The 25,873-nt window shown below is 31.8% G+C and overlaps 1 protein-coding gene across 4 annotated transcripts in view; it reads left to right on the forward strand.

Annotated features, from left to right (window-relative positions):
* The window catches only part of LOC118192737 (uncharacterized), a 146,955-nt gene that overhangs the window by 97,001 nt on the left and 24,081 nt on the right, over positions 1 to 25,873 (forward strand). For all 4 annotated transcript variants that reach the window (XM_035363745.2, XM_035363748.2, XM_035363744.2 and 1 more), the window contains 5 exons: positions 289 to 576; positions 5,803 to 5,907; positions 8,858 to 8,920; positions 12,972 to 13,139; positions 22,648 to 22,731. In XM_035363745.2, coding sequence (XP_035219636.1) covers positions 289 to 576; positions 5,803 to 5,907; positions 8,858 to 8,920; positions 12,972 to 13,139; positions 22,648 to 22,731 — 708 coding nt within the window. The remainder of the gene's footprint in view (positions 1 to 288; positions 577 to 5,802; positions 5,908 to 8,857; positions 8,921 to 12,971; positions 13,140 to 22,647; positions 22,732 to 25,873) is intronic.

Consider the following 25,873-nt stretch of genomic DNA (forward strand, 5'->3'; position numbering starts at 1 on the left):
ATAACCAGTTTGGCCAAGGTGGTTGTGTTGATATGTAAGTGCTGATTTTTAAGCCCTTGTTTCTTTTCACTTATTAATTATTATTATTCTAATGGACAAGTGAAAATAGGCCACATATTTCTGGATATAAAAGTATTTATAATTCAGAAATCACATATTAATAAAAAATTACTGATACATAATTTCTCCTAAAGGAATGTTTGATGATAAAAAAAATTTCTAAACTTTATCTATGTAAATAAATTTTATTGGTGGTTTTGTAATTATTTATCTTGTCTGTCTTTTTAGGTTGCTGACTCTTGTAGTTCTTGCACCTCAAGTGATTCAGAAGTTATGAATAATTCTAAAGAGATGCTCTTCAGCAATATACAGTCCAGGGATAAAAGCAAGTGTCCATCATCAGTTCTACTGGGACACAGAAATTTTTGTCATGAACATAACTTCTCTGTTTCACTGTCAAATGAAAAATCTACCTCCAAGAGCGAAAAACATGCTGAACTTGTGTCATCATTTGCTCAAACAGAAGGGTACAAAGTAACTGCAAAATCTGTTTGCTTACAGACTGATATTAGTGAAGTATGTTTATCTGTTATTTTATTTATTTATTTGAGCTCTGTTCTATATTTTATATGATTTTTTTTATTTATTTTTCGATTGGAAAAGTGTGTTACACATATTTTATCCTTAAAGTTGCAGAATCTCTTATACATAAAAGATACACAGTTTTTTACTGAAATAATGGAAATTACTTGTAGCTAAAATATTTTGCACATAGAAATATTTAACTGTGAAAGAACTCCTCACAATCCTTCTCTTGAATTACAAATATTTAGACTTGAAGTAATTTATCTTTTTGATGTAGTTTAATGTTTTGTAAATCTTCTTATAGAAAGTAACAAAATATAAAGACATATTAAAACACAATTTAGTATTTTGCATTTAAACACCAGCACAGCTTTGAAAATATTGCAGTTAACTTCATGTCTTAGTGTTTGAATGAATTTAATCGATATCTCCCAGGTATATCTCAGGTGATAGGAAATCCAAAGTTAAAAAAAGTTAAACTGAACTTGCATGGGAAAAATTGTCTAATTCTTTCTTGATTCTGCACATGATTTGACTTAAAATCTCATATATAATGTTTTTATGTATAAGATATATGTCTTAGCTGGGTACCCTATTACTTTATTATAGGGGAATTTTACGCAAGAGTATTGCCCAAGTGAAAAAATTATAAATATTACTTTATTTACAGTTACCTTATTATATTATATTACATATAAAATTTCATGCATATGTGGTAATTTTTTATAGTACTTAGTGTTCACATATATACAGACTGTTTTTAAAATTAAATAGTATTTAAAATATCATCATAAATTTTTCTTGAGACAAATAATTGTAGTTTATATACTTGCTTGTTTTTCTTTCTTTTCTCAACTTAGTAAATATATTATACATGCATTGTGCAATCTATAATTTGACTCCATAGCTGCGTATCTACTTGTCATGCATCTCAAACTTAAATCGGCTTTTATCACTGCTTGTTTATCAGCACACGACAACTTGTGTAATGGCAGCGATGCCTCAAATACTTTTTTATATTAGTAATTGAATAACAAAGAGTATGGTAAATTTCTCTGTTGCTATTATACTTGGTAAGTGATTACAGATTTAAGTTAATTGCACTAAGAAATGCTGATAAGGTAACATTTAACAAAAATTTCTTTCCATATGCTAAAAATATGTTTTATTAATGATACTTAATAGACCAAAAGACTACATTTAGTGCTGTTTGAATTAAGAATAACTGATTCACATGAACCCAAACCTGGCGCCAGAGCTCATATTCACACAGCAGCAGAATCTAGAAAAGACAGAATTTTTGGAATTTAGGGAAAGCACTGGGACCCAACATTTAGGGGTGATAAAAATTTAGAACTTAGAGAGGCGCTTGTTAGTAAAATTTAGGCCCCGCAGATATTGCATTAGGCGGTAAGGTATCTAGCACCAGCCCTTGATAAGCCTTAAGTATATGTGTGAATTTATATATTCAGGACTCAGATAAGCCTTAAGCATGTGCAAAAAATAGATGTAAGTGTGATAAATAACTAAGATATTGAATTCAGGCTTTATTGTCTTAGTACGTGATAGAAGCAAAACTGAATTTAGCGAAACAACTTCTCTTTTGTCAACAGTCTCATGATAGCTGATACTGAAGCTGCTGAACTATTTGCAGATAAATTATTGAACTCACTAACAGTGAAAGTTTATCTCAACAAATTTACAATGCTAGTGAAACTGGTCTTTTATGGCAATATGTACCGCAAAATACTTAGGCAAACTCTACAGAAAAGGCTCCAACTAATATCAAAGATTCCAAAGCAAGACTAATGAATTTTAGCTTGTACAAATGCTGCAGGAATGCATAAGTGTAAGCTTTACATAATCAGAAAAAGTACAGGACATCGAGCATTTAAGGGAGTAAAGATTTTCACCGTTATATAACATGCAAAAAACAAAAAACAAAAAAATGTGAATGGCACAAGCTTTAATAAATTAGTGCTTTGAAAATCATTTCATACTTGAGGCTCGGTAACATTTGAATTTGGTTGGTTTACCTGATGACGCAAAAATTATTCTGATTGTAGACAACTGTATGGCTCGTACTTCACTTAAAGTTTTAGTGAAAGATAATGTATCTGCATTATCTTTTCCTCCAAATTGTATGTCCATCATTCAGCCTATAGGTATTGGATTAGAATGTGAGCTGAAATGTATAAATATAAAATAGCATTTTTAAAATCCATGTTAAATTTCTTGAATAATTTCAAGACTATTCAATAATCTCTGAAATATTTTTGTATAAAATCTGCTGTGTGGAGCATCGGAAGATCGTGGGAGGATGTGTCTCCAGATATTATAAAAAATGCTTGGCATAAATTATGGCCAGCTACCAGATTTAACGGTGAGAGTGATGAAGATGATAATTGGCAAATTTGAAGGTTTTCGGATATCGCAAACCAAAGGTGAAATTTTCCAGGTAATGGATTTCGTAAAGAAAATGTGGAGAAACAGTAATAAATGAAGATGATAGAAGTTTTTCATTGTGGTAACAATGCCCCGATCCTCAATCAGTTGACGGGCGGTGAAATCTGTAGGTCTAGATCCAGAAAATACCGCTACCGATAGTGAAAAAGTGACAGAGTGCTTATTGAAAATGAAACAATTCGGATTGATAATTTAGTCAGAATTCTTGACACAGCATGACTTGAACAAAATGAAACATTGTAACTTAATAAGAAATTTTGTCTGTGTATAGAATTAGAAAGTATTAGCACAAAAATTAAAGCAACTTGAACAACTTACATTCAAAGAAATGTTTAATAAAGTAAATAAATAATAAATAAATATTGAGCCTTTTTCTTGTAAATTTTGACACCCTTTAGATCATAAATCAAGATTTCGTATTTTTAATTTTAAAATTTCTACGTGCCATCTTACTAGATTTAAACTGATGGTCTAGTATCCGGAAAAATCCCAAATCCGGAATCTCTGAAGTCCTGACGAGTCGGGATCTCGGACTTTGTACTATATTCCTTACCCAGTTATGTCAAATTTATTGATCCATGCTTACATTCTGTGAAGCAGTGTAAAAATTATACATTAGAGCACTGGGAGTTTAAATGCAGATCTTAAATCAAATTGGAGAATGTTCTCAATTAGTTAAAAGTTTAGATCAATTTAAAAAGCTGAAATCATGAGCTTGTATGCTTTAAAGAAACATTTTAACTTTAATGATGTAAATTATTCTCTACAAATCATAAAACAATTGAGTTTACAACAGTTATAACTTTTGGCACATGTTTGTTGTTGGATTTTAGACCTAAAATGCTTGGGCATGCAGCAATTTCATATATAGTCTTCCCTGTGCAGTAGCTGCATGTGCTGATCTTCCATTTACAATAAATGCTGTTCTTAGAGTTGATGCAGCCATTCATGGATTATGTGGTAATCCTTAGATAACCAAGAGCAGGTCTCCTGTCAATCCAACTCACTCATTTGAAATAGTTTCTAAAAGGTGAAAGAAATGTCTATTGAAAATGTAGCTTATCCTAAATCAAGCTGATTAATAGCATTAGCATTGAGTATATCCACTCATCTTCTTTGAGCTATATAATTGATCTTATCTGATAAAAAAATCATCTTTCAAAATTTTTTCGACTGTTAAACTGCTCTACTCTAAACCTTCGTAAAGGCAACATTTTCAAGCAGTGTATAATATACACATTTGTGGAGAGAAAATTCTACTTGTTTAAATCATATGCTATTTGCATACTTGTTGAACAAATGATTAAATTTACTGTCAGCCTATATCAGTGAAATCTCTTGAAAGAAGTGGCTGCAGAGAGGTTCTGAGGTTCCCTGTTAAAGACTTGAGTTTCTTACAACCTACCTAGCTATGGGTGTAGAGAATTTTTGAGCTAAACATGGCTATTTGCAAAACCATCTCCATCATATGAGATTGGTAAACTCACCATCGTGTCTATAAATATGGTGTGTCTATGCCAGGCTGTGTGTGTCTACAATACTCTGATCTTAATGACTTTGTGAAGAGTCCTTCTGAAGATGAAGCTGACTTTTTGCTTTTTTCAATACCTTTACTAGGTTGTTCGGCAGAGACTAATGGCTGAGAAACAAAGGTCCAGCAAAGGGTTAAAAAAAAAACTATTTCCGTGTTCCATTATGAGTTTCATCTAGTGAAATTGAAGTGTGTCTAATCTTTTGCTTAAAATTTTGGAAAGTAGGTTATGTTCAGGCTGATGACATAATAAGCAATGCTGAAGAAATCTTTGAGGAAACAAAAATATCATTTACTTACTTTAGATACAAGAAGCAGAAATCATTTAAGAAGTTCGATTGCGAAATAAAGTTTTTTGAATAATTTATTTGGGACTTGTGATTTATAATGGAATACATTCATGAACTGATGTATCTAGATTTTTATTTGTTAAGAAAATAATGTATCAATCGTATACGAACAAGAGGGTAAAAATTTATAGCTTATGTTAAAATCAGCTAAACCTGTTATGCATATTATTTTTATTTCTTGTTACAAATTAATATACAGTCAAATTCACATTAATCGGTAGTGGATTAACTGAATTTTCCCTGAAAAATGCATTTGTTTATTGTGGAAATATGGAAGAATTAATATCTTATGCCATCAAAATAAAGCAAAATTTCTGCAGGAAATACAAAAGTGTTTGTATAAAGTGTGTTTGATAACAGCAGTTATTGCAGATAATGTCATAATATTTAGGCATTGTTTTTATCCACAATAGTTTATAATTTTGCATAATCTGGAATACAGAAAAATCATTATATCATCCTAAAAATTAAATTGCTAAATTATAAAAATAAAGAGTGCAGCCATTAGACGTACAAGAGTTATATAAACAAAATAGTTCTTTGTGTTTTGAAGTGTATTGGAGTTTTGACTGTTGAATTAATTTAAAAAACCAATAATTTATGAACTCATTCAGATCAAACTGCTTAAAAATACAGGTAAATTGTTAATAGTATTTTTCCATTAATTGTAATATGGGTTATTCTACTTTCTTCTGTTTTCTTTTAATTGCTGTCAGATTAACCATGAACGTAGTCCCTGCTGCTACTCCAATTACTTGGAAGTCTTCTGTACTTTTCTATGCATTTTTCCATATTTAATGCTTATGTTATTTATATGTGCTTTAATGCATACATCTGTTGTTTAATTTCATACTTTCTTTTCTTTAAAAGAGCAGAATTGAAGATATACAAAGTCATTTACAGGGAATGGATTTATCCCCACTAAAGAGAATGATGCAGGCATTAAAAGATAGTGTTATTAAAGCTGAAGATAAGGTCATCTTTATTTTTTCTTTTAATTAAAAAAAATGTTGTGTTTGTTAAACATAAAAGTATATTATCATAGAGTGTATACTTTTAGAGTTTTTCTAGTATACGACATGATTGCAAATCATTACAAAGTAATTCATTAAAGCTGAGGTCTCGAAAGTCGTATTTCATTTAATATTTAGCTGTGTAGCTAATAGGTCTGAGGTTCGATCCCTGGGCTGGGCAAGGTTGACTCAGCCTTTTCGTCCTGTCAGTGGATCAATAAAATAAGTATCACGTTCTCTTGGGGGACTAAGCACCAGAGGTCCTGCGACAAACTGACCACTTGTCCAGGGTGGATGCTCATGCACTCCGGAGCCAATGGTCTAGAAAGCAGATATCGGCACTTCCAGCCATGGTTCTCTAAGGACTGTAGCACCACAAGTTTAATTTAGTTTTAGCTAAATAGTTGTATTTCATTTAATATTTAGTTATGTAGCTAATAGTTGTATTTCATTTAATACATTAAAAGGTTGCATTTCATCTAATATTTAGTTCATAGCAGTGATGTGAAATCATTGAAAGATAATACTTAACTGCATTTTTTAGAACATAATAATAAAGTTTCAATGCAGATTAAATTAATACAAAGATTTAATTATGTTAGCTAAATAGCTATTTTATTAGCACAATTAAATATTTGTATTAATTTAATTGTGCTAATGAAATAGCTTATTTTTATAGTATCTTGAATTAAAATTGAAATGCTGTTAAATTCTTAATGTGGTAAAAACCAGCAATAGCTTACTCATCTGCACATCATAAGCTGAGTGGCTGAATTTTTGGCATTCTCATTTGCTTCCAAAACTGACACAGTATCATTCTATTAAATAGTGACATAATAACATTAAATTTGTATGAATTGAATAAATGTCTTTTCCCTTTATTGTGTCTTAAGTATCTCATTTCACTTGATCAATTTTTTGTTTCATTCTCAATTAATTCATACATTTTAAATATATGAGAGTGTACCCAAAAGAAACCGAACTAATTGTTTAGTGGGCAGAGTTTTTATAGTACCATGTTTGCCACTAGGAGCACATAAAGCAGATATTCCTGAGTCAGTAAGCCGAGTGCTGTTGCTAAAGGAGAACTAGTTTTGACAGAGTTTATAGTAACAACTGTTTTGTGTGATCATTGCTTTCACAATGGCTGCTTTTTGTGAACAGCATGTGGTGATGAAATTCTGCTTTTTGCTCAGAAAACATAGAACAGGAACTTCAACCGTTAAAAATAGCATACCAGGGTGATGCTATGGGGAAAATTCAAGTGTTTTAGTGGTTTTCTTGTTTAAAAAATGGTGAAATGTCAGTTGATGACAAACCTTACTCTGGTCATCCTTCCACTTCCCAACACATGAAAATGATGCAAAAATTCATGCAGTGATCAACGAAGATCGACGACAGACCATTGAAGAAATTGTGTAGCTGTCGGGAATGACTTTTGCCAGTGTTACATGTACAGTCATTCAGAAGAATGTACATTGGATTGAACTGCATAAAGTTCTTGGACACAAAGTTTTCTTGAAATATATTTTAGACAATGTGTTAAGGAAAGCTTGATTCCAGAAAGTAGCCACTCTTTAGGACTCTTTTTTTTTTTGGTGTTTGGGGGTGTATAAAATATTAGATGTTAAAGAGATTTTCCACCTGAAAGCTGCTGTCTTTATTTTATAGTTGGAAGTGCCTATTAATATTGGATATAAATATATGTATTTATTTATTAAAGTTACAAAACAATTTTTCAAAAGCAAAATGTAAACATGCCTAGTATTTTTGCACATTAAGCTGCTGAAAAATTATCAGTAAAGACATAAAGAAATTTATAACTAATTTTTCACAAAGACCAAAAATTGAAATTCATAATTAATAAATTTCAAATAATCCCATAAATGTAATAAAGAATTTAAAAAATATTAAAACTACAACTTTTCAAACAAGCAATACCCCAGTTAAAAAAATTAATGAAATTTAAAGAAAAGTGAACATAATAGAAGAAGGATTCAATCAACTTCAATGCCACTTTGTCAGGAGGAGGAACACTGAAATCAATTGAAATGTCTGTTCCACAAAAGTCTTTTCTGTATCCAGAATTAGTCGATGAACCATTTCAATGATGTATTTTAATTATAATAGTTCATCTGGAAATTCTGGCCCCCTCCCAAATAAGGAAAAAGTAAATTCTAATTAGAATCTTTTATCTTAGAGAGAATTTCATTTAAAGAATTGAAAACATAAGTGAAATAGTAAAATACTTTAGTGAAAAGTTTAAATCAAAGTTTTTGCCTTTAAACAAATAGCATATAATCCAAAGAATTTAAAACATCTTTATTTATTAAAGTATAAATTAATGTAGTTTATTAATGTAGTAATAAAGTATATATTAATGTAGTTTATAGTTTATCTTCTAGAAGAAGAATTTATAAAGATTAATTAAAATAGTGAGCTGTAATAACATAGTTTAGTAAAAAGTTTAGGGAATTGCCTATTGAAAGTAAAACAGAAACTTCATTAGAAGGAAGAATTTTATATTAATAATATAGAAAAAATTATGGTTATTAATCAGAAATTAATTGACTTTACAAGGGGAACAAGTCAATTTCCTATTAATTCACAATAATTAATAGAAGCGAATGTGTTTTGTCATCTTATTATGCAAGAACAGTCATGAAAACCAATTCAAGTCTAAAAAGGTAGCCAAAAAGTTCAGGTAGTTCAAGTCAAGCTATGAATTAGTTTTGGCTACCCTTTTTACCCTACTTGACATGATTTCATTCATACTTGGGTTAACTCAGTTTAAGTTTATTACAGTGCTTTCTGTTATTCAAATTTATGTACAATACTTTTTGCTGTTTTCTTCCTCTGTGTTTTGTTGTATGTATGGGAATTTTAATGTTATATTAATATTACTTCATTAGGCTCAAGCCAAAGCAATTCTTATAGAACAGCTTCAAGGACATTTGACATCAACTATCAAAGAGGTGAGTAGTCATGATTCATTACCTAGAGATATAATTTGTTGATGACACAGTGTTCACCTTAAAGGCTATTTAAATCTGATGTTTTTAAAAGCTGGTATATTTTTTTATACAAAATGTTTTTGCAGATAATATAAAACTTCCTGTTTTACTGCTAGTTTCTTTAGAAAAGTTGAGAATTCCATTGACGTATTACATATTTTATTTCAATATTTCTTTAACCAATGTGATTGATTTGGTACTTGTTAAGCATTATCTTATGGAGATTGTTCTCATAAAAATGTAATTGTACATTATAGTCTTATTATGATCCTGAATGTTTTCATGGTTTGGATATTTCACATAAAATGAAGCTTAAAATCAAGTTATTTTATTTACTACACAGTCAAACTTCATTTGCGAAATAAGTGGAATATTGTTTTTCTTTGATTTTACTATGCCATTGATAGTAAAATGCACTTCTTAATTTCAGTACCTCCGCTCTCCCAAATCCTTTGTTTCAGAGGAAAAAATTTGCTACGTGCAGTTTTTAAAATAATTGCATGTAGCAAATTTTTGAAATCATAAACTACTGTATATTAATAGCAATAATGTCCTGTTGAGGTTAGCAGTTTGGACAATCTGTTGAGGTTGCAGTTCTTTTTAAGACATATCAGTTTTGGAGTAATAAAATAAATGTTGAAGAGTTTGTGAAATCATTCTCTTAAAACTTCTACATTCATATGAAAACTGAATGGAAACTTGACCGTATTTTGGAAATAATGTGTCCTAGAAGAGAAGCATATTATTTGGGCAAAAGAAGTTTATAAATTGCTAGTTATAGATCAGTTATTGGCAGTCATTTGAAGTCATCAGTTATTTGAAGAAAGCTGAATTTGCTCTTCTGTCAGCTTTTGAATCATCTTATGACATCCGAATAAAATTTAAGTCCGATGAGAAGTGCTTCGAGTCCCCAGAGAACGCAATATCTGTGCCTTCAAAAGCTTGCATGAAGCTGAAAATGACCAAATACAAAGGTATTGAGAAATATTATAGAAAAGTAAAGGCAAGGGTCCCTTGAATCCATGATTGTTTATATTAAAATTGTGTTGTATGTTTATTTTCATTTTGAAATTATTGGAATAGTATTGAAATTTTCTACATGTAAATCGTTCTGAACATAATTTTGAAAAATATTGTTTCTATGTCTGTTTCTATTTTATTAAAATAGTAAACAATCAATATGAATGGAAGCTATTAGTACTCATGTCGTAAGTCATATACTATGCACTGCAAAGTCACTATTACACTGTAAAAGTTCTTATGCAACCTTTATTTTCAAAAGTCTTTGTTGTAGGCAGATACTTCCGGTTGCAAAAATGTTTTAAATGGTTCTAGTGTTCATGTTTTGGTATTTTTAAATTTAAAGAAATTTTATAAAAATTAGGAAATTTTAACTTTTTTTACAGTTTTTATCCAATTAAAAGTTTTGTACAGTAATATTTAGTAAGAGGTACAAAATACGTGCATAGTTATATATATAGTTCATTATGAACAAATAAACTACAAAGCATTTGACTTCCATGGGACAAAATTATTTGTGATATTTAATTCCAGAATTTGAGATTATTAACATGCTTTTGAATAGTTCTTGGGGTGGTCAATTGAAATAATTTAAGATTGATTTTACCCCTTTAATTTCATTCAGCAATATTTTGTGATTTACAAACATGTTACATTCTTTATAATTTTGCTATATATAGTATGCCAAAAGAATTTTCACACAAGTAATTTATGTTTTCAATTGCTAAAAGTATGTTACAATTTTCATGCGCTATTAGAATTTTAGAATCATAATCAAGTAATTTCTATTATTCAGTAATGAAGAATCCATGCTTGTGTGTGTTCTTCACATTGTGGAAAAGCAGTGGCACCAAGAGACACTAGATTTTTAATACACATAATCCTTAACATGTGCACTTGTAAGCCCAATTTAAAATTTGTGTTTATATTTATATCCTATTCTGTGCAGGTTTGAGGAATTTTTGGTTTAATTTAAAGAATTAAGAAACTTAACACTCTAAAAGTGATGTTTTGCCACTTTGCTAAGTATAAAGTATTTATTTCCATGAACGAGTGTTTTTTTACTTCCTTGTATGAAGTAAAAGGAAGTATTGTAATCGCAAAAAACTTCAGGCACCATATTTTAACAGAAATATCCATTTTGACCGCTATTGAATGCAATTTAATGATATTTTTGCGTGACATCCGTACGTAAGGACAGAATAAAGGACTCTTATTCCCCAAAACAATTATAAAACTGTTTTAAAATGAATTCTGAAGAGAAATTTTCGTGGCATCTGTGTGTATGTACGTATGCATGTATCTCACATAACTCAAAAACAAGTAGCCTCAGAACATTGAAATTTTGTATATAGGATTGCTATAGCATGTAGATGTGCACCTCGTAATTTGGTTGCAGTCAGCCGCACCAAAAGTATATATATCTCCACTCTGTTACTCAGCTCTGTAATCTCAGTTTCTTTATTCTTATATGTTTGTAAATTGGGCACTTTTTGCTTTAAAAGTGGTTGAATTATGTTGTTCTTATCTTCCGGTTAAGTTTTTTTATACCTTTCTTTAACATAATGCGATAGTTGTAGAATTATTAACAATTTAAAAGTTGTTTAAGTGCTGCTAAGCCTTTTTCAATGGCAGCAATGTTTGTTTACATTTGAAACAGCAGAATAGCATATTTATTGCCAATCTAGAGAAAGTAAGCTTTGCAAAAACAAAGATAATGTCTTCTTTTATTGTGAATTAAATCATGCTTAATCCATTCTGGAATTTATTCGAGGAAATAAGTGTTTAAGATTTACTTCATAATTTTTAGTGTAGATATTTTGAGTTTTTACGTATTTTTGCCTTGTCGCGAAGTAAAAACTGAATTAATTGAATGAAAAATACTGAATCGTCTGTGAAAAACCTTTATTTATTAATTTTTTGTTGTTGTTGTTTGCTTAACTTCCTTTATACATCGTTTTAGATTATTATAGTATTTGAATAGAATATGTGGCAACGATTAGATAATTCTTAAGATGATATAAATTTTGTGCATTCTGAGTTAAAAAATGAATGAAATTTTATGCTGTTAAGCGAACCTGGGGCCGGAGTGTCGCTATGGTAAACAAATATAGTGAATTTTAAAGAGTGCATTTATTCTATTGTGGTTTATGCACTAATGACGAAATAAATTTAATTCAATTCAATAAGTTTAAAGGAAATGTAAGAAAAGATTTGTATAATATAGTATTCCATACAAGGAAGTCATGTGGTGTACACATCAGATTTTTTATTTGGTGGATGTAACACATTTAATTTTTCTGTTAAATTTAATCTGCTATTGATTAACAAACTAAATGATTTAGAAGCAATAAATAGCTCATTTATTAATTAGAATGATACATATGCAGTGGTTACACTCATTAAAATTATTATATATTCTTTCTTTTTTTGTAAATTTTAGGGTGGCTCGTTGCACAAGCAACTTTAGCACAAGTAAAAAAAAAAATTCATGAGCAAAGAAATATTTTTCGTTTTTAATTTATGCAAATAATATTACAAGTATGTACCAAAGTTGAAGGGCTGCCAGTGTTCTGTGCAGCATAAATTCTACCAGTTGCTGTGAATAAGATTCTTCTTTGAAGGGGAGAGGGGGAATTATATTGATTAATATTTTCGTGATAATCTACATAGAAGCCCTCATCAGCTTATCTGTTAACACTATAAAACTTTATGTAAACTGATATTTTATTTTTAGTTATGCACAAATGCAAACATTTTGCTCTTCATTTTGTGGGCAGCTCCTGAATGTAATCTCAAATTTTAAATTTAAATATTTGGCTTAATTTTTGTCATACAGGTGTTATTGTATTTTTTTATAATAAGAGTAAAATTTTATTATTATAACATTATTCATGTATTAATAATAATGAATAAGATAATGCCTGTTTTCTAAATAAGTACTGCCCATTTAAATAGCAAAAGATGATTAACATATTTATCATCTCTGCAGGTTGAGCTTAAAGATAAAACATTGAGTAATGTTGAAAAAAAGTTAGATCTATCACGTAATGAATGTGCATCATTAAAAGAACAACTTTCTGTTGTGAATGTTGAACTTCAGCGTGTATTAAAAGATCTAGAAGATGTGCATATGCTAAATGATAACTTGAGACTAAAGGTAAGCATGAAAATTTTGATAAAATCTAGCACATATAAGTAATAACTTTTATAAAAAAGATGAAATCCAAAATTGTTTTAAACTTTCTTGTAGAATTATTCACAAGAGACTGTGGAAGATTTATGCAGATTCTATTGAAATGAAATTTTCAACAAAATCTATTGTTATTTTAGATTAGAAAAAAATCTATTGTTATTTTAGATTCTATGATTGAAATGATTATTTATATATTAGCAAATCTCTCTTTTAAGCATTACTCTTAACAAGTGAAATATAAAATAAGTGGAATTTTTGTGTAATGAACTCCAGATATAATGAATGAAACTCTTGGTTCAATCGAATTTCCTGTATTCGTAATGTTACTTTATACTGCTATAACAAACTTCCAAATGTGTGAAAGTCGAATATAGCAAGCTCTATGGACATCTTCAATGGAAACCCTTTTTTTTTTTTTTTTGTATTTTTAATTTTCTTTTAGAATCCCTGGAAGTTTTTAGATAAAAAAAAATTACTAATCATTAAAGTCATCCACATTTAGTATATTAGGATCTGCAGTCCATCTGTAAGGAAAACATCTTTAGGTTTTTTTTTCTTTTATCTTCCCCCACCCCCTTTTCTTTGTGTTCTAAACAAAGACTATGCAAGACAGCTGTGACATTGAGCTCTAGGAGAACAAGGATACAATAAACTTATCATAGAATGCCATGTAGCATATCTGACTATTGAAACAAAAAACATAAATGGGTTCTGTGATTGAGCTGCCCAACACCTCTATTCAAGGCTGATGCTATAATGGAAATTTTGAAATTTTTGCTATCCATGGAAAAAGAATGTAATGAATCTTATGAACTTGTGGTTTTACTGCTGATTCTTCTTTTAGGGAATAGAGGTTCTGTATTCTTTAGATCTTTTGCCAGACATAGGATATTCTTCAGAAAGGTTACTGAATCTTTCTATTGCAATCTTTAGCAAAATGATTGTATTTTCACTAGATATTGAGTGAAAAAACATATGTGATAAAATTACTTTTCTTTTCATCTTTTCCAAAAGAGAAAAAGTCATGCATTTTCATTGACCAAACTCTCTGCATTCTCTTTCTGTGTAAAAGTTTTTCCACATGGCGAGCTGCAACCGTAAAGCTTTTGCACTGAAGATGAGGTTAGGGTGATGGTGGTATGCTGCATTTGTAAAGTTGTGAATTACCTACTGCATGTAGAACAAAAATGCATGTAATATAAATCTACAAGAAGCTCTATTACTAACACAATAATGACAATTAATATTGGTAAGATAAATATTGTAAGCTACTGTCCTCGTTTTGTGAGGATCTTGCTAGCAGCAAGAGGCTCTCTATTCGAGTGCAAGAGCATTCTGAGTTCTTGTGTTGTCTAAAACAATTTCCTGATTGACTTAGTCATGCTTTCTTAATTTTTCGGTTTTATTTTGTCCTGACTCCTTATAATTGAGAGAATATCAGAGGAGCAACAGGATCATTGGACCGTTGGAGCCGTAACTGAACAATTCATCGCTTCTACTATGTCAGAGCTTGTCATCACATATCTCGTAACAGCTCAAACACTGCGACCTGTGGGGAAATGCACACATGAATTTCTAATCTTTGTGCAATCTGCTGCATATTTTCTCTGTAGTATCATTGTGATGATGTATAAAAATCACGGAAATGCACATCACCTGGAATGGGTTTGATGAATATTTGTTTTGGTGTGATTTGCAGGTATAGGTTTTTCAGTATCAGGAGAGCATAATTGTTGTTCAGGAGAGCATGTTCATATTAGACATAAATGGTGGTTTAACATAATCGATTGAGACAAATGATTTTTGGATGAATGGATGATTTGAAACTTTTACACGATGTAGAAGCAGTTTAAAATGGCCGTTGTTAAGTTGGTTGTGTTGTGTAAGAAAAACCTATGTTTTGTTTCTATACTTTGCCGAAAAATCATGGGCACCAATGCTGTGTTACAACTTCCTCTTAGGGAGGAAACTAATGCAGAAACAGACAGGTGAAACCGCAACTAACTAAATATCAACTGAGAAACTAAACTCTTAAGAGTTTGCTAATTACCAAACTTTTAGTGATCGTATCAGTGAATTTTTAATGCATTGTGTTGTGAAAATGCATCCGTGACCGCGCCGTGAGAGGATCAAATAAACAACATGTAAAATCAATATATATATAAGAAAAACACATAACAGATATAAAGAAAACATAAGTAATAGGTTTCCAGATTAAATATCAGTTTATTCCAATTCCTCACAATAAAAATTAAATCTTATCCTAATCAGAGAGTCAAATTTCTTATTTGTTTTACATTTTCAATTTACTTATTTTAGACACAGGGGAATTCTTCAATTTGTCATTTACTTTTTGTTACATCTAAATTCATGATTTGCAAATCTATTACATGAATCTTTTAATTTAACGGGTACCCGTTCTATAATTTCTAAGAGGTTAAGGAAAACATATTATTTGCAATTCACATCTGTTCTAAGGAAGATTACACAAACAACTTAAATTATTACATCCTAATTCATATAAAGACCTTAAGGTTTGTCTCGATAATTTAGAAGGGGAAAGGGAAACAATTGAAAGCCCGAGAATTAATTTAAGATTTGACGTTGTTATTTTACATTCCAAGGAAGTCGTTGAAACCTTAGTTAAAGTTCAAACACAAAAAAATAGAAACTTATCTTGTGGTGTACATCTTGAAGTGGAGGACTCGTATCCTAATAAGAGTTGACGTCGCCGGCGCTTATCCATGGTTGCAAATGGAAGTTTCAGAGGACATCGTCCTGTCCTGGCACTATTGGCGAAACACACACGACTGGTAACTGGTTTTCATAACGACGAAGCAATTTTCACTCTGGACATCAGAAATAGGAGCACTGCTGCCGGAAAAGTCTCTCTAGGCAATTACAGCTCGCCTTCTCTCGCTCCCCAAGAGCAAGCTCGAAGTTACAATCTTAGCCCAAAAGTAAGTAAGTCCACCCAGTAAGTGATTCCAAGAGTAAGTGAGTAAAGTGTCTCGCCTCTTAGTCAAAACGCGGCCGCGGAGCATCTCTCTTCGTAAATTACATCGTTTCTAACGCTCAACCCCAGAGCAAGTTTCAAGAGTAACGTCCAAAAGTAAGTTCCGCACGAAAAGTCATTCCAAGAGTAAGTGAGTAAAGTCTTTTAAATCTTTCAGCAAATACTCATACCTCTTCAATCTCGCCTCTTAACCAAAACGCGGCCGGGGAGCATATTTGCCGCTCCCCGCTGGGAAACACCTCTCTTCGTAAATTACATCATTTCTATCGCTCAACCCCAGAGCAAGTTTCAAGAGTAATGTCCAAAGTAAGTTCCGCAAGCAAGTCTCGCACGAAAAGTGATTCAAACTCGAATTTTCTTCCTCTCCTTCACAAACGCGGGCTCCCACTATGGCTTCAATTATCGCCCCTTTAATTTTGGCAAAATTTGCGTTTTCAACCCCTGAATGCGGAAATAAGGGTGATCGCGCATGCGCGCCCTTCTTCACTTAGCCAACAACCGGACCCTCAATCGCCAAAACCTGAATGACTTACATCGAAGGTTAAGTGGCAACCTCTGACCCTTCTGTCACGTACTTCCTGTCCTAACGTCAACTGCACAATGAAATTTCTTCTAGAACATTCTAAAGGACAAGGCGCGCGAAACCATGACTTAGCAAAATTGCCTCCCTTTCCCTGCTTCTTTTCACAATGAATCAAAGCTTGTACAAAAATTGCAAATAAAAGAAAAATAAATAATATCCTTTAAACTAAATAATATTCCCAGAAGCATCTGTTTTTCCCCAAAATTAAAGCATTAAAATAAATAATTCAGAATCAAATAAAATTAAGATTTCCATAAATCAGTAAATTATTCACTAGTTTTTATAACGCGATCAGACAAATTCTCTTCGCAACAGTTGTGTCCATTGTACTGCATCATATTAGACAAACACATATCAACACTTTTGAAATCTTTGTGGATAAACACAGCTTTAGTTGCACATGATCCAGTTGGTTTTGGTTTAAGCTGCTGTATAGAGCTTCAGAGTTGTTTAATATGTTAAACAAGATCAGTTTTAGCATTCGTTGTGTGGGTAAAAAATCACACGGAAGTTTAATTGTAGTTCTATACACAAGGTTGAGTGGGAGTGCAACTAATATTTTCTTTAAGAGCTCTTATCAGTCCAAGTAGTAGCACATTTGTTCAATCCCCCCCTTTTTTTAAGTTTTGTGACATGTTAATGCATATTTTAATGGACCATGAAATTGCTAAAGCTATTGTTTTGTGGATGATTAGCAGTTTTGCATATTCATTGTACACTTAGGAGTTTTATTAGAGCCTTAAATAAACAAGACTGGGATTAATGTCCTTGATCAGGTGTAATAGTAGCTGGAACACCAGAGTAAGAAATCCACTTCGCTTAGAAAGCCTCTACTACTGTTGTAACTTGAATTACAATAATGGGGTTGGCTTCCATCCATCTGGTGAAATGATCGATAGCTGTGAGACTATATGGAATCCATTTGAAGGGCTGATAAGATTTAAATGAATATGTTGAAATCACTTAGAAATTTCATTAAATGATTGTGCACTTGTTGAAGTATATTTTGGGTTTTTGGCATGGAATGTGCTGTCTTTGCTCGATTTGTGACATCTTTGCTGATATTTGGCCACACGTTTTTGTCTGCAAACTAATTTTGATGTCATTTGAATGACTGAATAAGCTAAATTATGTATGTAATTAAAACAATTTTGGAATGCTCTGAGGATATAAGGTCTTGTTAACTAGTTGGTGTATCACTATATAATTCTGTTTCTGAATTTGAAAGTTTGAACTTTTTATTTTTCAAAGAATTGTTAGGATTTAATTTTTCTTTTACCTCATTGTCTTGTTTGTGGCTTAGCAGTTTCTTTTGAATCAATATAACCAATAATTCTAATTCTGCGAATGTGAAATAATATTTCGGTAACTATATTATTGGTACCTTTTATGTCCTGGATATCAGTTGTGAACTGCAAAATGAAGTCTAGTTGATGACTTTGACGTAGAGTGCATTATTCAGGTTTTCATTTGGAATCAAATATTAGTGGTTTGTGATCAGTAAATGCTGCAAATTTGTATCCCTCTAGCATGTTCTAAATTTCCAGATGGCTACGTAGATTGTTAATAATTCCCTAGTATACGCATTGTATTTTGTCTCAGTGGTTGTGAACTTTCTAGAAAGTACTAGAAAATAGTAGCTGGAAAAAAGTTCCGAGTCGATTCTTAATAGCTTGGTTCAGAGATCTGCCAGTAGTGTAGTTAGATGCATCAATTTGAAGAACTGCAGATGCATTTGTTGAAAATGTGCTAATAATGTAGCATTTGTTAACTGTTGTTTGGCAATTTCAAAAGCTTTACTTGTGCGAATAGACTAAGAAATTTTGTTTATGTCATTCTATTTTGAACCTTTAAAGTAGTCTGTGAGTAGTGCTTGGCTATGCTTGGCATGTGGCAGATATCTATGGTAAAAATTTTGAAACACTAAAACTCAAATTTAACAGTTTCTAATATTCTGAAGCTAAAAATTGCATATGCTCTTTCTGGTAAAGTTTTACTCCCATTCTTGGTTATTAAATGGCATAAGAATTCTATTTTAGGAACGATAGAAATACATTTTATAGTATTTAGTCCATATTTGTTTAGTTTGTGTAAAATTTTAGAAATGTGTTGTGTATGGAGTGCTTAATTTTCGGAGAATACTAGAATGTCATATAAATATGTGTAACAAAAATTTAGTCTTCATAACATTTCATGCAGGAAACACTAGAAGGTTTGAGTAACATTTTTTAGTCCAAAATTTAAGTAAAGAAACTCAAAAAGACCAAAAGGAGCAATTACTGCTGTTTAAGATATGTGCTTTTCATAAATGATACGTACTTTTCATATGATGACATGTACTTTTCATGTGATGATAAGTCCTGGCAATATCTAATTTAGGAAACACTGTTTTGTCATGAAGAGATTGAGTGAAATCTTGTATATGTGGAATAGGATATGAATCGAAAACTGTAATGGAATTAAGTGCTCTGTAGTTTCCAAGTGGGCTAATGCTGGTAGGCTTTTTATGTAGTATGTGTAAAGATGATGACCAATTAGGTTACTTTTAGAACCTGACAAATTCCCTGTTTTAATTTATATTTGAACTACCCCCCCCTTTTTCGTGCTTTATCTTAAGCTTCGGGTAGAAGCTGTCTATCTTTGGAGTGGACTGATGGTCCTTTAGTTTCGATATAATGAACTGTGTCATGTTTGATTGTTTTGCTGTGTATAGAAAGATTAGTTAAGGAAATTGTGTAGAAATTTTGTTATATGGAGAGCATTGCAAAAGAGTCTTGGGAATTAAAATGTCAGCTATTATGAAACCCCATATAAAATTTCGCCTCAGATCAAAGTTAAATTTAGTTGATTAATGCCATACACTTTACTTTTACTATTTCCAGCAAACAGCTGTAGTGCAGTAGCATTGACATGTTTTCCTCTTCATGCAGGAATGTAGAAAAATGCGGCAACCTATGTCAACAAGAAATTTCATGTGTGTATATTTTTCATATATCTGTAATCTGTTGCAGGTGTTTGCTGCTATTCCAGTATCCACGACTTGTTTCAGAACAGTGGCTAAAATTAGTTTTCTGACTAAAAAGTGCACTGAAAAAGGCAATTAGGAGAATCAGATTTAAACTTTTTTTTGGTAAAAGCAATAACTATTGTTGGCTTGAGTTGTGTACAAATTAAATAGCTTACTTTTTGAATAACTGTGGTTAGCATGCTTTCTTGGATTTTGATTGTACTGCTTTTGAGACAAGCATTATACTTACTTGATTCTGTGTCTATTTGTTCATTAAGCCTAGTGTTGAAGATAACTGTATATTTTGCTCAGTATTTGATGCTGTGCAAATAGTTTGTGGCTTCCAAAACTTTCATCTGTTGTTCGAGCTAGATAAGTTAAATCTGCTTTACAAGCTGATAAAATTGCTTGGAAAAGTCTTTGTATTAGAAGGAATTGGAAAGAAGTCTTTGTATCTACAAGTTTTTTGGAAATCATCATGAATTTTGTTTTACTATAACTCTCATTTGTTTTGAAAGGAAACAAATTTTTTCCCCACCTAATTGTAAATCCACTAGAAGAGTTTAGAGATTTCCCATACTTTGCAGTCTTAATACTCCGTCTGTCTTATGTCAAGTTGTAATATTTGTCATTTTAAGGAGGTGTGAAGACAATATGGGGTTTTAACGAACGTTTCCTGCCACTGCAAATATGGTCCGCCCAGTTCGTGTTGGCATGTTTAATCATATTTTGTCAAGCGATTTTTGGTATTTGAAAGAAAGAGACCTGCTGTAGAACACTGTGTTGTGGACGACTTTGTAAGAACATATCGTTATCATTAAGTACAAAGGGTCTGAAATGGAACTATCATGCTACCAGATTAGAACCATCATTTACTTCCAGTTCTGTTGCAAAAAGTCAGCTACAAAATATCACCATATCAGGTTTACAGCTTTAGATACTAATGTTGTATCATATGACACTGTGAAGGTTTGTCACTGAAAGTTCAAAAACAAGGACTAATGACATCCACGAAGCAGATTACTTTGGCCAGCCAATTCATGTTGATGAGGCTCACTTGTGAGAACTTGTGGAAGAAGATCAAGATGTGACACTGTGAAGGTTTGGCACCAGAAGTTCAAAAGCAAGGACTATGACATTTAAGAAGCAGAGTGCTTTTGGCCAGCCTACTGTTGTTGATGAGGCTCACTTGCAACAACTTGCAGAAGAAGATCAATATATAACCTCTTGAGAGTTTGATAAGGAGTTAGACGTTAGTGCCATGTCCATCAGTTGTGCTATGCATTGCATAAACTTGACATACAAGTTCAGTCACAAGTTGGGTGTCACATGAGCTGACTCAAGCAGATATGGACAAACATGTTTGGGCCTGCACTAATCTGCTCAAATATCTACACAAGGACAAAATTCTGGACCTGATCATCACTTGTGATGAAATGAGGATTTTTTTTTTTTCAACAACAAAGGCCAAAAAAGGGAGCTGTTCTGTGCCCGGTGAGCCCGTTGACAGCGTCATAAAGCACAGAGTTTAACAGAGAAAAAGATCATTCTTTGTATCTGGTGGCATTGCCATGGTATTATCCACAAACAGTATCTGAAAAAAAGGTAACACCGTCGACAGTAAGGTGTGCAGCGAGATGCTAGTCCATGTTGACACTAATATCAAGGAATAATGTTGAACTGAGTTCTGGCACAAGAAGTTCCATCTAGATAATGCAAGATAATATAAAATGCATAGATAAGATAACTATTGTAAGTTATTGTCCTCATAGGATCTTACTAGCAGGAAGAATCTCTCTAGTCGAGAGTGTATGAGCAGTCTGAATTTTTGCCTTGTCTAAAACAATTTACAGACTGAATTAATGATGCCCTCTTTATTTTTCGGTTGTATTTCATGTCTTATGACTCATTATAGTTAAAATATTACAGAAACAACAAGATTATTGGTCCATCAGCCTCCCTGAAATCAATAGGCTTTTGGTGACATATACAGTGTATATTGTTAAAAACCCTTAATAGGAGCAGGGAAGTTGCAATTTGTTTAATGTCAAATGGAGGCGTACCTGAATGAATCAATTGCTTCAATGTCAGAGCTGTCATCTTGCATGTCATTACAGCTCGACAACTGCAAGGGACTGCGCACATGCATTTTTTATCTTTGTATTGTCTGCCGCAAGTGAACATTATTTGAAAAATACAAAATGCATGCAGCAGAATCTGTATGTGCCAGAAATGCAATTTATCCAAATCTACAGTAGGTACCACATGACAAAATATAAACTTAATTTCTACTCATGGAAAATTTTAGGTACAAGAAAAAGAAGTAAAGAAAAATGGAGTGTATGTATGTTGAATAGCATTGCTAAAATGGTTCACAAATTAAAAAAAGAAAAAGAAAAGAAATTGCCAATATTTGGACAAATGCTTCACACTGCCAAAAGTTGTAGCATGAATTTGCAGGACATTTCGGAAAGCATAATAGTAATTGTAGTCAAATATTAATATTTTGTAAAAATTAGATGTATCATTCAATATATATGTATATATATATATATATATATATATATATATATATATTGCAAGATGTGATAACTAATCAGTTTTTTCCTTTTTCATTGTTGAAGTTTCACTTATTTTTGTGAGTTAATCCATTTTTCTTATAGGGTCTGATATAGTGAACCACCAGGTATAGCAAACCAAACTTTCAGTCCCTTGAAGTTCTTTATATTGAAATATGAATGTATAACAGTGTTGTAGAAATCTGCATTTCCTTTACTAATTAGATTATTAGGTGTATGTTAGTTATTACTCATGATAATTCAGATGCTTCTATTACCAGATGTAAAATTTTTTTATTAAAATTTAGTGTGATGCTAAAGAAGAAAAAATAGAAGAAATTTATGGTGAACAAAAATTGCTGCAAGACCAAAAACGTGCTTTAATGATACAGGTATTTTATTTTCAGTTATTTAGTGATATGTAATAATTAAGGAAGGTAATGTCATGCTATGTAAAGTTTGGACCTTAATTTCTTTTATTCTGTTTTCATTTGCATGTGAGCTTATTCTATATGCTGATTTTAAAATGATTAAAATTATTTCTATTACTTTTCATTCCTTTTACAAATTTCAATCATTTATTTTTCAGGTTTTGATAAAATTATACACATTTATTAGGCAAATTTATAATATCACAAACATAAAATGAAGATAAAGGGCCATTTAACACTTTCTGCCGATCACACACCAGCATGTGGTGTATGGTGATGTCTCAGACACTTGACATGTATTGTAATGGGAAAAGCAGTGCCTGATTGTTTATTTTCCATTTCAGTCTTCATTAATATGTTTTGAATATGTATGCTGGTATTGGCATGACGTGAAGGTTAGAAACTAGTTGTAAACGTATGTGGTTTCGTATAAAAGCAAAGTTTCGTTTACACAAATGACATTGTGAAATACATAGTTTGTAGTAATATTATTGTAACTACCTTGTAATATATTCATGTGTAGTATATATATTTGTGATATAGTTTGATACAAAAATAATTCATCTTTTATTTATTTTCATTTTGATTCGTTTTGAAATGTAATGCACCAGGACATAAGGTGGGTGGCATTGGGGAAATAATTTTACCTCTAGTGCCAATTACTTGCTGACATGTAGCCATAAAATTATCAGATTAAAGGTTTAGCAGTCAGTGTAATGCATAAAATCATCTTTAATTACCTCTTTTAAATCATATTTCTTGTAACAAAAATGTTGGCATATTTATACAATCTACTTCTATGTCAGGACGATAACTATTTCACATGTCTGGCAGTGAAAGTGATAATATAGATGCAGGACTAAGATTTAGCATAATCTAGACAGTAGTGTTATTCACTCCCCCAACCAATTATGGCGAGGTTAGTAACTATTTCTGTTACTCAAGCTTCATTATAATCATCTGTATGCAGATTATTCATTTTATCTTCACTATACACATATCCAGAATTAAAATCTGAAAAGCAAATTTAAATGAAGTGTGTTGCACAAAAGTATAAATTGGGGACAAATGCATAGCAATAAAAGGGTGTAAATTCAGATAAATCTAATGAAAATGCACACATTTTCTCCATGCAAAGACACAAGATGTTTACATTTATTGAAAGTAAATAGAAATGAAGAATGCCGAAAGTTTTTGCATTAGACTTAAGAATGCACTGAATGTCATACATTTATCATAGAGTAGGATGATCTGTTGGAGACATATGCCAGTGGCAATGATGAAGCATATTCATAATCAGGATATAATATCTTTGTGCAGTGAATTCCATTCTTCAAGATGTGCTTATTGGTAAATGATTTTGTGATCTGGCTGGCAGTTTGTTATAGTGAACTCCATGCATTTTATATCAGATGTAAATTTGGCAAATCTATTCTTTAAATATCATCAGTTTTGAAGGAAATCATTGATTAGTTTATTGTTATACCAGCAACCATAGTCTTCATTGACCATCTGAAAGGTAGGGCTTTTATTAACCTTTCATGAAGAAGTGTATGTAGGTAGCATTTATTGGCTAGTTTTGCATACTTACTTAATCTTGATTTCATTAACTTTTGTTCATTAGAGCAAAATATTTCAAATAAAGAGGTAAAATATATTCATTAGAATTAGTTTCACGAATGGATAAAGTAGTCACGCCACTCAGACAGTTAACAAGAAGCTAGGGCGTACAATTCCATGAAAAAGCCATGCAATAAGGATGCAGTTTTTTTTTCTCTTATGTATGTGGCATTTAAATTCCCCCACTAGATTTCATGCAAGGCTGTGCAGGTGCATAAAATTTATTTTGGCTAATATCAATGAACATTTATCTCCAGAAGAACCTGGGTTCCTTGAATTCAGTGGGCTTATTATGTTTGTGATTATTTATAAGTTGATAACAGCTATCATTTTGCAAACTGAATCTTGATTAAAGTAAAAAGAAACCAGTTCAGTTTAATTTAGAAAAGGAACCAGTATTTATTCCATGAAAGATGCTGTCTATGAAAGTTCAAACAAGCTGTATGATGAGATGTCAAAGAAAAATAAATTAAAAATTAGAAGAAAAATAATTAAATAAAATGTGATATGTAGATCAGCATTATCAAGTTCCTGATGTATGATTTGCCATGATAATGTATTTTTCTAGTGTCTCCATACAATTACATAGCAATTACAAATTATGTTCTTGTTAATAAAGCTATGCTTGAAAACATTGGCCAGCTCTCCTTGACATATCAAAGTTCATTATCTTGCTGTCACATCAATGATTGTGCAAATTCTTTGCAACATGAGCTTGAGATTTCCGAGCTTCAGAGCAATCTGCTATGGAAATAGGTCCTTGAATTCACTGATTAAAAAGAAGCAGCATTATGTAGACTACTCGATTTGTATGTATCTCATTTTCAGATTACCCAATATTCAAAACTTTCCTTGATTAAATTTTCCTAGTGGTTACTTCCCCATATTATGCAAATTGTGTGCAATTTTTCATATACTAGTCTTAATGAAATATTGAAATAATATACTTCAAACTTTAGTTTTATATGTATGCTTAGTAGCACTGCAGAAGTAGTTGTTTTTCTAAGTTATATGTTGTCTAATCTTGATTAAACAATACTTACTTGAATGATATACGAGGGCCATCCAGGAAGTAGATTACGTTTCCGTCTGTGTCCGCTAGGGGCGGGGCTAGCGCGGCCATCTTGGGGTCAGAGCGTTGCGCAGCTCAGTCTGCATCTACCCGTGCTAGTGAGAGGTTCGTGCTGTGCTCCGTTCAGATACTGTGACGGTTTGAAATGTCTGTGTTAATTGAAAATCCCGCGAGCTGCGAGGTGCGCTCAGTAATAAGGTTTCTGACTGCAAAAAACTGTAAACCGATAGAAATCTATCGGCAGCTTCGTGAAGTGTATGGGGACAACATTATCACTGAAGGTGGAGTGCGTCAGTGGGTCATAAGATTTCAAAATGGCCGAACCAATGTTCACGACGAAGATCGAAGTGGGAGACCCAGCATAGTGACCGCCGAACTTCTCGAAAAAGTCGATGCTAAAGTCCGTGAAAA

This window comes from Stegodyphus dumicola, chromosome X2 (assembly GCF_044657685.1).
Source record: "Stegodyphus dumicola isolate Sdum_Otavi_A_Nest chromosome X2, ASM4465768v1".
Lineage (NCBI taxonomy): Eukaryota > Metazoa > Arthropoda > Arachnida > Araneae > Eresidae > Stegodyphus > Stegodyphus dumicola.